This window comes from Rhinoderma darwinii, chromosome 1 (genome assembly GCF_050947455.1).
Source record: "Rhinoderma darwinii isolate aRhiDar2 chromosome 1, aRhiDar2.hap1, whole genome shotgun sequence".
Classification (NCBI taxonomy): domain Eukaryota; kingdom Metazoa; phylum Chordata; class Amphibia; order Anura; family Rhinodermatidae; genus Rhinoderma; species Rhinoderma darwinii.
Genome location: NC_134687.1, coordinates 362565634 through 362581752, shown reverse-complemented (window position 1 = coordinate 362581752; position 16119 = coordinate 362565634). Strand labels below are relative to the sequence as shown.

Genomic DNA, 16119 nt, shown 5'->3' with positions numbered 1-16119 from the left:
CTTCTCTTCAGAACGCCCAGCTTGTGACAGTGCAGATCTGTGACGTCACTCACAGGTCCTGCATCGTGACGGCCACATCGGCAGCAGAGGCTACAGTTGATTCTGCAGCAGCATCAGCGTTTGCAGGTAAGATCGACTTACCTGCAAACGCTGATGCTGCTGCAGAATCAGCTGTAGCCTCTGGTGCCGATGTGGCCGTCACGATGCAGGACCTGTGAGTGACGTCACAGATCTGCACTGCCAGAAGCTGGGCGTTCTGAAGAGAAGAGGATGTTACTTCTCATCAGAGCGCCCAGCTAGTGAAAGTATTAAAAACGCCCCGATGTACGCACATAATACACACCCACTTGGACTTGTACTTTTAAACACACCCACTTGGACTTTTGCAAGCCTCATTTGCATAACTACAAAAATGGTCATAACTTGGCCAAAAATGCTCGTTTTTTTTAAATAAAAACGTTACTGTAATCTACATTGCAGCGCCTATCTGCTGCAATAGCAGATAGGGGTTGCAAAATCTGGTGACAGAGCCTCTTTAAAGAGGCTCTGTCACCAGATTTTGCAACCCCTATCTGCTATTGCAGCAGATAGGCGCTGCAATGTAGATTACAGTAATATTTTTATTTTTTAAAAACGAACATTTTTGGCCAAGTTATGACCATTTTTGTATTTATGCAAATGAGGCTTGCAAAAGTACAACTGGGCGTGTTTACAGTAAAAGTACAAGTGGGCGTGTATTATGTGTGTACATCGGGACGTTTTTAGTTCTTTTACTAGCTGGGCGTTAGGAATGGGAGTGTATGATGCTGATGAATCTGCATCATCCACTTCTGTTCGTTAACACCCAGCTTCTGGCAGTGCAGACACACAGCGTGTTCTCGAGAGATCACGCTGTGACGTCACCCACTTCCTGCCCCAGGTCCTGCATCATGTCGGCCACATCGGCACCAGAGGCTACAGTTGATTCTGCAGCAGCATCTGAATGTAAGTAGCTACATCGACTTACCTGCAAACGCCGATGCTGCTGCAGAATCAACTGTAGCCTCTGGTGCCGATGTGTCCTCGCTCGTCCGACACGATGCAGGACCTGGGGCAGGAAGTGAGTGACGTCACAGCGTGATCTCTCGAGAACACGCTGTGTCTTTGCACTGCCAGAAGCTGGGCTTTCTGAAGAGAAGTGGATGATACTTCTCGTCAGAACACACAGCTAGTAAAAGAAGTAAACGCAGATGTAACACACACAATACACGCCCACTTGGACATAACTTTAAACAGGCCCAGTTGGACTTTAGCAAGCCTCATTTGCATAAATACATAAATTGCATAAATACAAAAATGGTCATAACTTGGCGAAAAATGCTCGTTTTTTAAAAATAAAAACGTTACTCTTATCTACATTGCAGCGCCGATCTGCTGCAATAGCAGATAGGGGTTGCAAAATCTGGTGACAGAGCCTCTTTAAGGGGTCTAGTTTTCTAAATGGGGTCGTTTATGGGGGTTTCCACCATTCTGACACCTATGAGCCTCTGAAAACCTGGCTTGGTGCAGGAAAACAAAATGTACTTCAAAATTTATAAAATTATTATTCAATTTGTAAGTCCTCTAAATTGCTGAAAATTTATTTTATTTTTTCAAAAGTGCTGTCAAAATAGAGTAAAGAGGTGGAAATATATATTTAATTTAAAAAATTGTACTGTATGTATGTACATATGTCACATATTGCAGTTAAAAATAGGGAAAAATGTTAATTTTTACAAAACTTCTTCCATTTTTCTATTTTTTAATTAATTTCCACTAATCATATCAGTCTACTTTTACCACTAAAATAAAGTACAACATGTGACGAAAAAACAATGGCAGAATTACTTGGATATTCAAAACTTTCGCAGAGTGAGGACTCGTTTAGACGAACGTGTAATGCGTCCGTGCAACGCGCGTGATTTTCATGCGTGTCGTACGGACCTATGTTAGTCTATGGGGCAGTGCAGACAGCCCGTGATTTTTGCGCAGCGTGAGTCCGCTGCGAAAAACTCACATGTCCTATATTTGTGCGTTGTTCGCGCATCACGCACCCATTGAAGTCAATGGGTGCGTGAAAATGACGCATGCCACACGGAAGCACTTCCGTGGGACGAGCGTGATTTGCGCAACAGCTGTCAAACTATGAATGTAAACAGAAAAGCACCATGTGCTTTTCTGTTTACAAACATCCAAACGGAGTGTCATAATGATGGCGGCTGCGTGAAAATCACGCAGCCGCACATCCTATGTGATGACACACGGAGCTGTTAAGTGCCTTTTGCGCACGCAAAACACAGCGTTTTTTGCGTGCGCAAAAGGCACACGCTCGTGTAAACCCGGCCTTATTCTCTGATGGAGTCAGACATACCAGATTTGACAAATCTGGCTTGGTCATTAAGGTACAAACAGGCTCGGTCATTAAGGGGTTAAACACTAATCACCGTGTAGAAATGAGAGGAGCTGAGTGGCAGTCATATGACCTTAGTCGCAAACAATAGTGCAACTAGATTTGGACGTCCTCTCTTTTTTACACGGCAATCAGTGTTTGATACATGTCCTAGAATTTATATTCATAATAAGACAGAACGTAGTGCCCTGAAAAAAAACCGCGAAATAATAAACCACAAAGAAAAGTAAGGAAAAGTGGTGTGATCGATATTAAAACATAACCCCTAATAATACAAATGAAAATTCTTATAAAGAAAGACGGTCCCAAATAGAGAGAGGGAAAGCGCTTACTTTAGTGGGGCAAACCTCTAGTGTAATCGTATAAGAAGGTTGCCATTGCTAAGGGTAATTATTCTGAAAATGTATTGTAGTCCCTGCAGAGCATCACACTGGTAATTGTCTACAGTATTCCCATCTCAGACATTTATGGCATATCCACAGGACATGCCATAAATGTCCAATAGACGCGGGTCCACCTAGGGAACCCCTCACCTTTCTCTAGAACGGGGCCCCCTAAAACCCCCGTCCTACCTTCTGCCTTTGAGCTGCGGCTACTATCTAACGAGGTGGCTGCATTTTCCGGAAACAAGCGAGCGCGTTCTGCCACTCTGTTTCTAGAACTCCCATAGATCTCCCGCAGACAGTGCCCAGTGGACTGTTCTGTGGATATGCCATAAATGTCAGAGATGGGAATACCACATAAACACATGTTCCATCTGCATACCGTAATATGTCCTATGTTTGTAAAAACCAAAACGAATACTTGTCGATACAATATTTACGGATTTGGGGCACCACTTTTAATTTTGCCCAGGGCTACACTTCGTCTAAAACTGTCCCTCGCTGCTGGAGTCCAGAAAACGGATGATCTGCTGGTACCGCTGCATCGCGCTTTTCAATGCTTAGCCGAGCAAGAGCATGCCACGGAAGAGGGGGAGAGTGTTTGCCAGCCTCTAAAGAATGTCCTAGGCAAGGAGTCGGGCACGGTGCGGCCGCTTCCAATTTACTGGCAGCGGGCTCAGGCTGCTGATCAATGTCAGCAGGGGGCATTAGCACAGCCCTTAGACCAACCCTGTGCACCTCCTATACACAAACAGTACCTTGCAAACCCCCTAGCCACTAGTATGATTGCTCTGTAGCTGGGAAATCAGCCGGTATAGCTTTTACCACCTTCTTCTGATATCTGCTTGTCACTTAGTACTAGAAGACTCTGGTGGCACTGCAGGGGGCACTATGGTTGGCCCCATGAGGCTTTGGCTGGGACAACAGAGACTATGTATCATAATAGAACTAGCTAAATATTGCCCAGGATGCAGCTATAGTTTCCAACTGCCACTAGACTATAGTGTGACTGGACCTCTGCAGAATGCGGTCCCCACGACATTACTCCCAGGAGCAATAATTCACGCGTTCTGTCATGTGAGAGTACGGCCATTGTGTTACACGTGTAATGTTCCAGAATGTTCTTCTTTTCAGTCACAGCTACCATAAATATGCGTGTATATTATCCACTGGGAATAATTGCTTCTGAAGAAACCATCGACTGTCGGTGTAGTAGAGCGGCTATTGTTTAACTACCACGTACGCCCTCCCGCCACCTCTAGCCCGTTCTAGTCTATCAGCTGAGTGTTGTGAACGCGCCTCAGGCACCCGCACGGCGCTTGCAGCGCCGCCCACCTCAGCATAGTTAACCCCCTGTAATCCGGCACATCTTGACGTCACGCACACGACGTCATCAACCTCAGACGAGACAGCAGTTGAAGCACATAGCAGCGACGCAACCGACTTGTTGCGGTGTCTAATGCGGGTTTTGTGGGCTAGAGTCGAGAGGCCACGTATTTTGATAGGCAGAGCAGGTATGTACGTATTGTTTCTCAGTGACGGCTGCATGTGACTATTTGTACGCTGTAAGGTAAGCCCAGGCGTATACTCTATAGGAACAGCACTTACACATCTCTTCTGTATGAGGCAAGGAGGCCGTGTAGTGGCAGGTTCGCCGTGGCTTCAGCTGGTTATGTTTTTATTTACTATCTACACATAATAACATGGGGGAGATTAGACAGGTGGAGTCTCCGCAGCTCTGGTTCAGCCATGTTTGTTGTGGGCAGGAAGTTTTGCCTCAGTTTTGTGAAATGCATGCTTATGTAAATAAATAATGTTTGATGACCGCTTTATATGCAGCAGTGTAGGCATAGTAGAAAAGTACAGCATAATAACCATACTAAGTAAACCGCAAAAGAACCGCTGATCATATATGGCCAGACAGCTGTGCTTTACACCTGTCATTACCTACACAGGTTCTGATTGGTCAGTCTGTCTCTATTGTTATGATTGGTATTAGAAAGACGTATTTCATGTGATGTGTGGAGCGTTCAGAAGACTTGGTAATCTATGGCATCCTTGTTACAGGTTGAGATGACTGGAGAACCACTGAAGGATTTCATTGCTGCTCGTTTAATGATTTTCTTTAACCCCTTAATGACCAGCAAATTTTTTTAGTTTATGGCTCTCTGCCTTTCAGCAGCCATAAGTTTCTTATTATTTTTCATTGTCGTTGGCTATGTTAGGTCTTGCTTTATGTGGGACAAATTGTATTTTTTTTTCCTGCGCAGTTTGGGGTATGAATAGATGACTGCATACCTCCCAACCGTCCTGGATCCGGTGGGACAGTCCCGCTTTCTCACCGCCGTCCCGGGCGGTCTGCAAAATGTCCCACTGGGCGCTGCAGCTGTATCAAAATAGCTGATCGCTGCTGACAGGCGCCCTGCATGCCAGACGTCTGCAGCAGCGATCAGTAGAAGGCAGGAGTCCTGCGGCGGTGTTCTGACTGGGATCGATGCCTGCCCGGGAGTGGACCAGTCCAGTCACCTGACCTGTCATCTAACCTCACAGGTCAGGTGACTGGACTGTTCCACTCCCGGGCCGGCATCGACACCAGTAAGAACGCCGCTGCAAGGCTTCTGCCTTCTTCTGACGGTGAGTGACATCAAAGCAGAGCGGAGAGTGGCAGCAGTAGGGCGACCGGCTACCTCTACCGCTCTCCGCTCTGGCGGCATTGTGGCGATATGTACAAGGGGGAGGGGGTTGTGTGGTGCTATGTACAAGGGGGAGGGGGTTGTGTGGCGCTATGTACAAGGGGGAGGGGGTTGTGTGGCGCTATGTACAAGGGGGAGGGGGTTGTGTGGCGCTATGTACAAGGGGGAGGGGGTTGTGTGGCGCTATATACAAGGTGGGCTGTGTGTGGAGCTATCTACAGGGTGGGCTGTGTGTGAAAGCCCACTCATTAGCACGCTGAACATGATGCGCTCTATCCGCTTGCTTTCTGGCCTGGGTTCGGGCAAGAGTCTGCTCTTCTGAGAGCAATCTGTCTGATCTGTTGATGATAAAACCAGAGTTTGCTGAGGAGTTTCAGCAGCTCGAGCAGCAGTATGATGCATTTGATCAGCTTGCAGTTGGGCAAGAGTAGTCTCTGCAGCTAGTAATGCAGCTCTTGGCCATCAGTAATCTGATAGGTTGCTATGGTTAACTTCTCCCCTGTACCTTCCCATCTAGGATTATCTTGTAAAGTGCACTACCGGCTACTGCCAGATAAAAACATCTTTACTATAAAAACGAATGTCTGTATTTGCTTTTATAGTATTGGATCATGATAATGGCTGATAACAGAGAACAGCAAGGTTGGGATATTTAAGAAAACCTTCCTGAACGCCCGATGTACCTATGTGCCAAATTTGGGGTCAAATGGTTCAGGTGTTTGGATACCTATAGAGGACAGACAGACATTCACTTGCCCCAACGAGAATATTGCACCCTGACTTTACAGATTTGGAAGAACCGTGCTGCTTCTTTACCTTTTTGTTTATATATATATATATATATATATATATATATATATATGTGTGCGTTTATTAAATTCAATATTAAGCATTACTTTTATTTGGTAAAATAATGTCCTACTTTTGTAAAGATGTATAAAGGTTATTTACTTCACCACTAAGTCAAGCATCATCTGACAGGTCATCCACCGAGAAGCCCCCTCGGTGCTGATCAGGGAACTCGAGCAGGAAATTCCACTCTTCATAGAGGCGTCCCTCAGAGTTGCAGGTACAAGAGATTCTAATTAGCATTGAGAGTCCCCAATTTGTACCTTTGGCACATTATACAATGTGGCAATAGCCAGTGCATGCGCACTTTAAATCAGCGTACATATTGTTTATTAGATTTCCCCCCTCCATAACCTGAAGTGGCCATCCCCAGACCTTGAGAGAATCAAAAGCACAAGACTTAGTCCAGAACAATGCTGGCTCTACACCCAGATAACGCTCAACTTGTTAGAAACAAATTATATAGCAAAGATCTACAATAATTCAGCACTGGTGGCATTATAGAACATTGACATTTGAACATGTATAGCTAAACAATAATTTACTCACAGCGGCATTATGTAACAGTGACATTTGACCCTTTATAGCCACCTGAATACAACATGAGTCTAAGTAAATAATCAACCAATCACGTTTCCAATATACACCCCTTGCCGATCAGCTGTTTTGAAAGGGCCTCAGCGCTTCTACGAGCGCTACTTCCCCTTTGTTCCTTACCTACCCGTACTGTGATTCGCCGACACACTTGTAGCGATGGTTCACAGTACTACAGCCTTCTCTTAGTCACTGGTGTTGGCGGTAGTCTGACCCCCACTGATCAGATATTGATGGCCTATCCTGAGGATAGGCCATCAATTTCTTATGACTGGACAACCCCTTTAACCCGTTAGTGACCGGCCCATAGTCTTTTTACGTCGGTCACTAACGGGCCTTATTCCGATGCCATAGACTTTTTACGTCGAGGCATCGGAATAAGTAAACAGAGCAGGGAGCTGTCAAATCTCCCTGCTCTCAGCTGCTAGAGGCAGCTGAGGGCTGGGAGCGTCCCTGCTCTGCCGTGTGAGATCGATATTCGTATCGATCTCACCCGTTTAACCCCTCAGATGCGGTGCTCAATAGCGAGCACCGCATCTGAGTGGTTTTGGAGAGAGGGAGGGAGCTCCCTCTCATCCCACTGACACCCGGTGATAAGATCGCCGAGTGTCAGTGTCTCCGATGGCAGCCGGGGGCCTAATAAAGGCCCCCAGGTCTGCCTGGAGCGAATGCCTGCTAGTTCATGCCGCAGGCATGACCTAGCAGATGCCTGTCCGTTTTAAATGGACAGGCATAATACACTGCAATACAGAAGTATTGCAGTGTATTATAATAGCGATCGCAGAATCGCATATTATAGTCCCCTAGTGGGACTAGTAAAAAAAAATGTTTTAATAAAGTTAATAAAAAAAAATTTGAAAAAAAAATGAAAAACCCACTTTTTCCCCTTTAAAACTGCTTTAGTATTAAAAAAACAAAATAAAGTTAAAAAGTTACACATATTTGATATCGCCGCGTCAGTAACGACCCCGACTATAAAGCTGTTACATTACTTAACCCGCACGGTGAACACCGTAAAAAATTCAATAAAAAAAGTTGGAAAAATTGCGGTTTTCTGTGAATCCTGACTTTAAAAAAATGTGATTAAAAAGTGATCAAAAAGTCGCATCTACTCCAAAATGGTACCAATAAAAACTACAAGTCTTCCCGCAAAAAAAAAGCCCTCATACAACTGCATCGGCGAAAAAATAAAAACGTTACGGCTCTTCAAATATGGAGACACAAAAACAAATAATTTTGAAAAAAAAGCGTTTTTACTGTGTAAAAGTAGTAAAATATACAAAATATATACAAATTTGGTATCGTTGTAATCGTAACAACCCGCTGAGTAAAGTTATTGTGTTATTTATAGCACACGGTAAACGGCATAGATTTAGGACACAAAAAAGAGTGGCGAAATTTCTTTTTTTTTTTTTTTTCTATTCCCCCCCCCCCCCCCCAAAAAAAAGTTAATCAATAATTAATATGTACCTCAAAATGGTGCTATTAAAAAATACAACTTGTCCCGCAAAAAACAAGACCTTATACAGCTATGTCGACGCAAAAATAAAAAGGTTATAGCTCTTGGAATGCGACGATGGAAAAACGTAAAAAATGGCTTCGTCATTAACGTCTAAAATAGGCTGGTCATAAAGGGGTTAACATACTCCTGTATGCGAATACATTATACTGTATCACTATGACACAGGCTGCTTTTAGGGCGACACAAAGTGTTCCCTAGCAGCAGACTTACAGAACAGACAGCCCTGAAGTCCTTTCTAGGTCCCTAGGGTTGAATGCAGAGAGTTCCCCCTAGTCTCCAATCAGGTCACCAGAAAAACTGGTGACGTGATCAAAGGGAGTCCCTGTCCATGCTGTGGTCACGGCCTGCGGTTTCTAAAGGATTAAACATCCGGAATCTGAGTTTTGTCCGATCCTGGCTGTATTCAGGAGGCTGCTCTAAGTACAGGATCTGTTACTAACAGCTCCTGCTTAACCCCTTCCCGACATTTGACGTATCCATACGCCAAAGTCGGGTAGGGGAAGTATGGAATGGGCTCACGGAGTGAACCCGCTCCATACGATGCGGGTGTCGTCTGTTACAGCCGACACTTCAGAGTAACGAGCGGGATAGCGCTCGAGTTCGATCCCGCTCGTTTAACTCATTAAATGCTGCGGTCAATAGCGACCGCAGCATTTAAATCATTAGAGGTGGTCGCCCCCTCTGTCTAACAGCTCATCGCGCAATGCAGTTGCTATAGCTGCCTGGGGGCCTAATGAGGGCCCCCAGGTCCGCCATCTTTGTTCTCCTATTAAGCCCTGCCTTTAAAAGTTCAAAAAACCCCCCTTTTCCCATTTTCCTCCTAGAGCATAGTAAAATAAATAAACAATTTGCATCGTCGCATCCGTAAAAGTCTGAACTATTACGATATATCATTATTTAACGCGCACGGTGTACGTCTTAAAAATAAATATGTAAACGCCAGAATCTCTGTTTTTTGGTCACCTCATCGCCTACAAAAAATGAAATAAAAAGTGATCAAAACGTCCCATGTACCCCAAAATTGTATCATTAAAAACTACAGCTTATCCCGTAAAAAATAAGTCCTCATATCACTTAAAGAGGCTCTGTCACCAGATTATAAGTGCCCTATCTCCTACATAATCTGATTGGCGCTGTAATGTAGATAACGGTGGTTTTTATTTTGAAAAACGATCATTTTTGAGCAAGTTATGATTTTAGATTTATGCTAATGAGTTTCTCAATGGACAACTGGGCGTGTTTTTACTTTTTACCAACTGGGTGTTGTACAGAGGAGTGCATGACGCTGACCAATCAGTGACCAATCGGTGTCCTACACTTCTCATTGTTCCAGCCCAGCATGATCCGCAGCACAGTGTGATTGTGCAGTGAAAGAAGTAAACACGCCCAGTTGTCCATTAGAAAGGCTCATTTGCATAAATATAAAATTGCTCATAACTTGGCCAAAAATGATCGTTTTAAAAAAAACAAAAAAAAAACTTTACTGTTATCTACATTGCAGCGCCGATCACATGCAATAGGAGATAGGGATTTGATAATCTGAAGACAGAGCCTCTTTTATCGATGGAAAAATAAAAAAGTTAGTATGGCTCTCGGAATTTGGCGACACAAAATAAATTTAATTTTTTACACTTAAGTTTTTACTTGTAAAATATAGAAAAAACTATATATATTTGGTATCGCCGTAATCGTATTGACCCACAGAATAAAGTTAACATGTTGTTTTAATTGCACAGTGAATTCCGTAAAAACGAAGCGCAAAAAACAATGGAAGAATCGCTGTTTTTCTAATTTTCTACCCCACAAATAATTTTTTCCCCGTTTCCTAGTACATTATTGGCACAATAGATGGTGCTACGAAAAACTACAACTCGTCCCGCAAAAATCAAGCCCTCTTAGGACTATAGCGACGGAAAAATAAAAAGTTATGGCTTTTGGAAGGTAGGGAGGAAAAACGAAAATCTGAAAAATGGCTGCGGCGGGAAGGGGTTAAAGCATAAGTGCTCACTGGAGCGATCATAATCCTTTTCTACTGCGACGTCTTTTGGCTGTAGACTCAGGTCCTGCCCTGCCCGCCGTCAAAAGACAGGTGTCTCTTAACCCCTTTCCAACCGCCCACTGTCACTAGGCAAGACGTGTGCTGCATTCACGTGGCCGTGTTTACAGGACTTGGGTGATTTATACCTGTACATGGAAGTGTTCTCAGAATAGAAAATAAAGTTATTATATTCTGACAAATTATACCCTGTGCCCCCTATGACGTCATGGTTCTTGCTTAATATCAATACTCTATGGGACTATCGGACATGTTGTCACCTTGTTACTATGGCCAAGTTGCCCAGGGAAAAGTTTCTTACAACTTATTAGTAAGGTGCTGTTCACATCTGCCTCAGAAGCTCCGTTCGTAGCCTTTGTTGCAGGTACGGTGAAAAATGCCACTGTAGAGCAGCGTGCTGCACTAGTTTGTCTGTTAAAACAACAGAAACCCAACAGAACCCATTGAATTGAATGGGTTCCATCCGGCACCTTAAGTTTTTTTTCATTTTTATGCTCCTGTGACAGAGCAGATGTGTCTTAGTGAGGCAGAGATCTACTGCAATAATACAGAAGTTCTACAAGGCTACGTACACCTTTTGATTAGAAATATATATATTTTTTTTATTCTGTGTGTTGAATCACTTTTCTAATAAACAATTTTTATAAAAAAAAAAATATATATATATTTTTTTTACAGTACAGCTTTTATGTATCCTGTATACTTAGAAGCTGTATCGTTCTCTCTCAGCCGATTGTCAGTTCAGCTGAACTGACGGCCTGACTGAGAGTGGGTCCTGCTTGTCTGACACACAGGATCTAGGTAATATCGATGGATATTTAATATGGTTAATATCTGACAGAAGCTGTATCGTTCTCGCTGAGCTGATTCTATGTCTACAGGCTAAATAGAAGTGCTAATATACATACATACATACATACATACATACATACATACATACCGTTGAGTCACATTATTATGACCACCAGCTAATATCCAGAGTAACCGCCGTGTGCAGCACGGAAAGCAGCTAGATAGGAGTAACTCAATAAGGTGCTGGTAGGTTGTCTCGGGTATCTGGAGCCATGCAGTGCATCCCACATTTGCTGGAGGGTGCGTGGTGGAGGATCAATAAAGCGAACAAGACGATCGAGGTGGTCCCACAGATGCTCAATCGGGTTAAATCGTATTTAGGAGGTCTTCGATAATAAATAAATGGAAGTAATCCATTTGGACAAAATTTGCATTGTCCACAGTTATGCCAGGAGTGGCAGCAAAAATGCGTGGATTCTAGGCCTAAAGGATGGCGCATGTGCCCACATGAAAGCCTGAACTGGAGGGACTATGCTGTCCTGTGCTACAGCACTACTAGGCCCTGCGTTTTCGTATTCTGCAGTTTCAACTTTGTCAGGGATAACGTCCCCTGAAGAGGAACCTGAAGTGTCGCTATCATTGTCACTGCCTAAAACAGGTTCCATTTCTGACGCTATTTCTGATGCGGTTTCAGAGTCTGACCACAGCATGGCGTATGCCTTCTCAGCACTAAATAACTTTCTTGCGATAATGTAACTAACGCTAACTAAATCTTAAAATTGTGTGTATATATATATATATATGCGAGAGATCTCAATCATTTATGTTTGATTGTTGCTGGACCCACCCCTGGGACGTATAAGTATATGTACAACGGGGTCCCCTGACCTCCGATCTTCCTTCTGTAGCTGGGCTCTATGTGGTGGCCATGTTTTCCAGAAACAGCCGAGCACGTTTTGCTATTCTGTTTCTGGAACTACTGTTTCCGTAGCGCCTGAGTTCCCAAGCAGTGGGCAGCATGGGAGCAGAAACAGGTAAGTACTAACTGGGGGCACTGTGTTATTGAAACTACAGGGGGCACAGTGTAAAAAGAATGTGTGGCCACCTTTTCTACTTCTCCCTGGGGTGCAAAGCAGGGGAGAAGGAGACTCTCATTCTCTTGAAAGGTAGGGATTCCACTTCTGGGACTTTCAACTATCAGACATTTATTGCATATAATGTAATTATGCCATAAATGCCTAAAATGGGAATACCCCTTTGTTTTATTGCAGCCCTTGAGAGTGCTGGATTATGGCAATGTGGCTCTCGAGCCAGAAAAGTTTGTGCAGTACATGTAATATAAGCTCGGCATGCAAACTGACTGTCCAATTGGGTAAAAACATTTTTTTTTTTTCCCAGTGTAACCCATTTTATTAAAAATGAATGCAAAAGACTCTGATGACCGGAACCCTGCATGCAAAATTATGACCTTCAGGCCAACAATGGAAGAATTCCGCGACTTCAACAAGTATTTGGTGTATATGGAGTCTAAAGGTGCACATCGATCTGGCTTGGCAAAGGTGAGAAAATGGCTCAGATGTTTCCAATAAGTTCCATAGAAATGGAGAGCGCCGCACGGCCACCACTCCATTCATTCTTAGCTGGGATGCAGTGGCTGTCCGTTCTCAATATAGCTGCAAGTGTCAGAGGTGGGACCTGTGTATATCCATAGGATATGCCCTAAATGTCTGAGTTGGAAATAACCCTTTAGTTAAATGCATTTCATGCTATATGCAAATTTTTGTGAAATATTGTAGTGAATTGCTTTTTGCTCCACAGTTTGTTATGGAGATAATATAATATACTTGTGTGTGTGCTCTCCTGAAAGTTAATCTAAGATGACATCTGTGCAACCAAAGAAAATAAACCTAAATCAAATTAGAATAGCGTTCAGGAGAGCAGAGAGGGAGACTGAAGATAAACCGACAATAAACTGGTATGACGGACTGAGCAATGATTGGCAGCCAGCAGCTTGTATTGTATTGTAAGATATACAAGCTGCAGAAGACAAACGTTGCAATTTTTTAAATAAAGATCAAATGTAAATATGTTTTATTTAATAAAATACATAAATTGCAATAATGGAAAAAAAGTCTGCAAATGTGTTCATAGACTTTTTTTTTTTTTCATAATTTAGATTTTTATTGTAAAGTTTACAAACACACGAGAACAAGAATAAAGTGCGTGAATACTTTCGTAATCGATCAGAACAGAACATATCAAAACAAATCCTATCATATAGATAGAAGCAAACGCTTATGTACATCAATATCCTTGTTACTCCGGGGCAGTTGTCACCTGCATTTAGTAAAATATACAGTCGGGCACATGAGGTAGAGAATGCCTTTCTATATTTGCAAGGCACATATTCCCTGACTTGACACATATTCTGAAAAGTGACCAACCCCCCCCCCCCGAACCGGTAAGAAGAGGAAAGATTAAGACAAACCAAAAGAAGACAAAAAGAAAGGGAAGAGAAGACGGACAAAAGAAGAGCAAGGGAAAGAAAATGAGGAATCTTAATGAGTGCTGGGAGCGGAGACATTACCACAAGAGGAATATTGTACCGCCTCCATTTCTGATGAAGCCCAATCAGGACCTAGCTATATAGACCACCATATGGAATACTCTAGCTCAACCAGTCTGCGAAATGAGGACCAGATTTGAAGGATGACCATGCGTTCCATAGATAAAGCACCGCGTCATAGCTGCCTCTGTCTTCTGCAAGAAGAGACTCCATTCTACACAGTAGGTCCATTTCCACAACCCTTTCACCAATCGTAGGCACCGCAGAAGTCTTCCAGTGTCTAGGAATTACTGTCCGTGCTGCTGTCAGGAAATGTCTGAGTAGGCCCTTTTTTATGCCTGACAGAGGATCCGGAATCAAGGATAACAGAGCCATCTGAGGAGTGGGTATGATGGCACACTCCATCAATGCATAGATGTCGAACACCACTTTCCAAAAAGTCTGCAACAATGGGCAGGACCACCAAATGTGCAACATCGTGCCAGTCTCGTTGCTACACCGCCAACAGACATCTGATACTTCTGGGTACATTTTATGTAGAATCTGTGGGCAACGGTACCATCTGGTCAGTATTTAAAAAAAAAAAAAATCCTGAGCGTGGCAAGCCATTGGCATTTTATGGGTCAGGAGGAAAACCCTGTCCCAATCAAGCAGAGATATGGAGAAACCTAGGTCCTCTTCCCATGCGCTAACATATGCAGGGGGCTGATTGACAGAAGTCTCCAATAGGATGGCATACATCTTGGAGATCACACGAGTAGGTGGCTCTTGTAAGAGCAACAATGATTCAAAGGACGTGGTCACTGAGATGCAGATACCGTCCGGCAGGGCCGAGTGTAAAAAGGTAGACAATTGTGCATATTCCAACCATGAAAGAGTCCTCTCCGGGCAGGTCTCTCTCAACATATGTAGCGGAGGGAGGCGACCCCCATCCGACATCACCTGACATAGCCTAGTATTTTCTGAAGCGGTCCAACTCAAAAAGGTAGCTTTGTGAACAGCTGGTGGAAACTCAGAGTTATCGAACAAAGGGCTAAGAAGTCCTGGTCTATGGGAAAGCCCCTTTCGAACCATCAATCTGTCCCAGAGAGTGAGAAAATGATGGGTAAGCATAGGAAGGGTCGAGAGGGGTGGTCGATGATCCGGCAGAATCCACGGCAGCGATCTCAGAGAGAGCGCCACCAAGGACCTCTCAATCCCCACCCATTGTTTATTGGTGTCATTATGAAACCAATCTATCACTCTAGAAAGCACTACAGCTTGGTGGTACAACCCCAAATCTGGGAGTCCCGCTCCCCCTTTCAGCTTAGGGCGAGACAATGAGCTCATACTAATGCGAGGCCTCAGAGTGCCCCAGACGAACTTACAAAACGCTGCCTCCAATGTCTTAAAATACGCCCTAGGAACCATAACAGTGATTGCCTGAAATAGATACAAGAACCTAGGGAGGATATCCATTTTGATGGCATTAATACGTCCAAACCATGACAATTGTGCTCTGTCATAGGATTGGAGATCTTTCAGCGTACGTTGCATTAGGTGAGGATAATTAAGGGAGTACAGATCCGTTAAAGTGCCAGAAATCTGAACCCCCAGGTATTTGATAGATGTCGCTTGCCATTTGAAAGAGAAGATCAACCAACTCCTGTGGAAGCGATACATTTAGCGCTTCCGTCTTTGTGTAATTGACCTTGAAATTACTGACCCTTCCGAACTCTTCAAATTCTCGAATAAGCACCGGGAAGGAAATAACAGGATTAGTAATGAACAATAAGAGGTCGTCTGCATATATATAACGCCAGCTTATGGTATTCACCACCTACCCTAATCCCAGAAATATCTGGAGATGTACGGATCGCCACTGCCAGATGTTCCATTGTGATCACATATAGTAATGGGGACAGCGGGCACCCCTGTCTGGTTCCGTTAGCAATCTGTAGAGCTGCGGAGTAAATGCCATTGGCCCTGACTCTAGCCGTGGGTTTCTGATATAGAGCAAAGATCCTTTCTATCATTACCGGGCCAATTCCCGTTTGTTGTAAGGCCGATCTCAAGAAGACCCAGTGGACTCGGTCGAAAGCTTTCTCTGCATCAACTGAAATCAGACAAGTGGGTATGGACTTTTTCTTCGCGTGGGACATCCGGAGAAGAGTTTTATTGGTATTGTCCCTCGCTTCTCTCCGGAGGACAAACCCCGCTTGATCAGTATGGATGATTCCCGGGAGCAGAGGTGCCA

General features: G+C 43.8%; 1 protein-coding gene across 1 annotated transcript in view; it reads left to right on the top strand.

The window, feature by feature from the left end:
- Positions 1-4084: 4084 nt before the first annotated feature.
- The window catches only part of KDM4C (lysine demethylase 4C), a 563556-nt gene continuing 551521 nt past the window's right edge, over positions 4085-16119 (top strand). The window contains exons 1-2 of the mRNA XM_075827279.1: positions 4085-4325; positions 12716-12876. Of these exons, the coding sequence (XP_075683394.1) occupies positions 12736-12876 (141 nt within the window). The 5' untranslated portion in view covers positions 4085-4325; positions 12716-12735. The remainder of the gene's footprint in view (positions 4326-12715; positions 12877-16119) is intronic.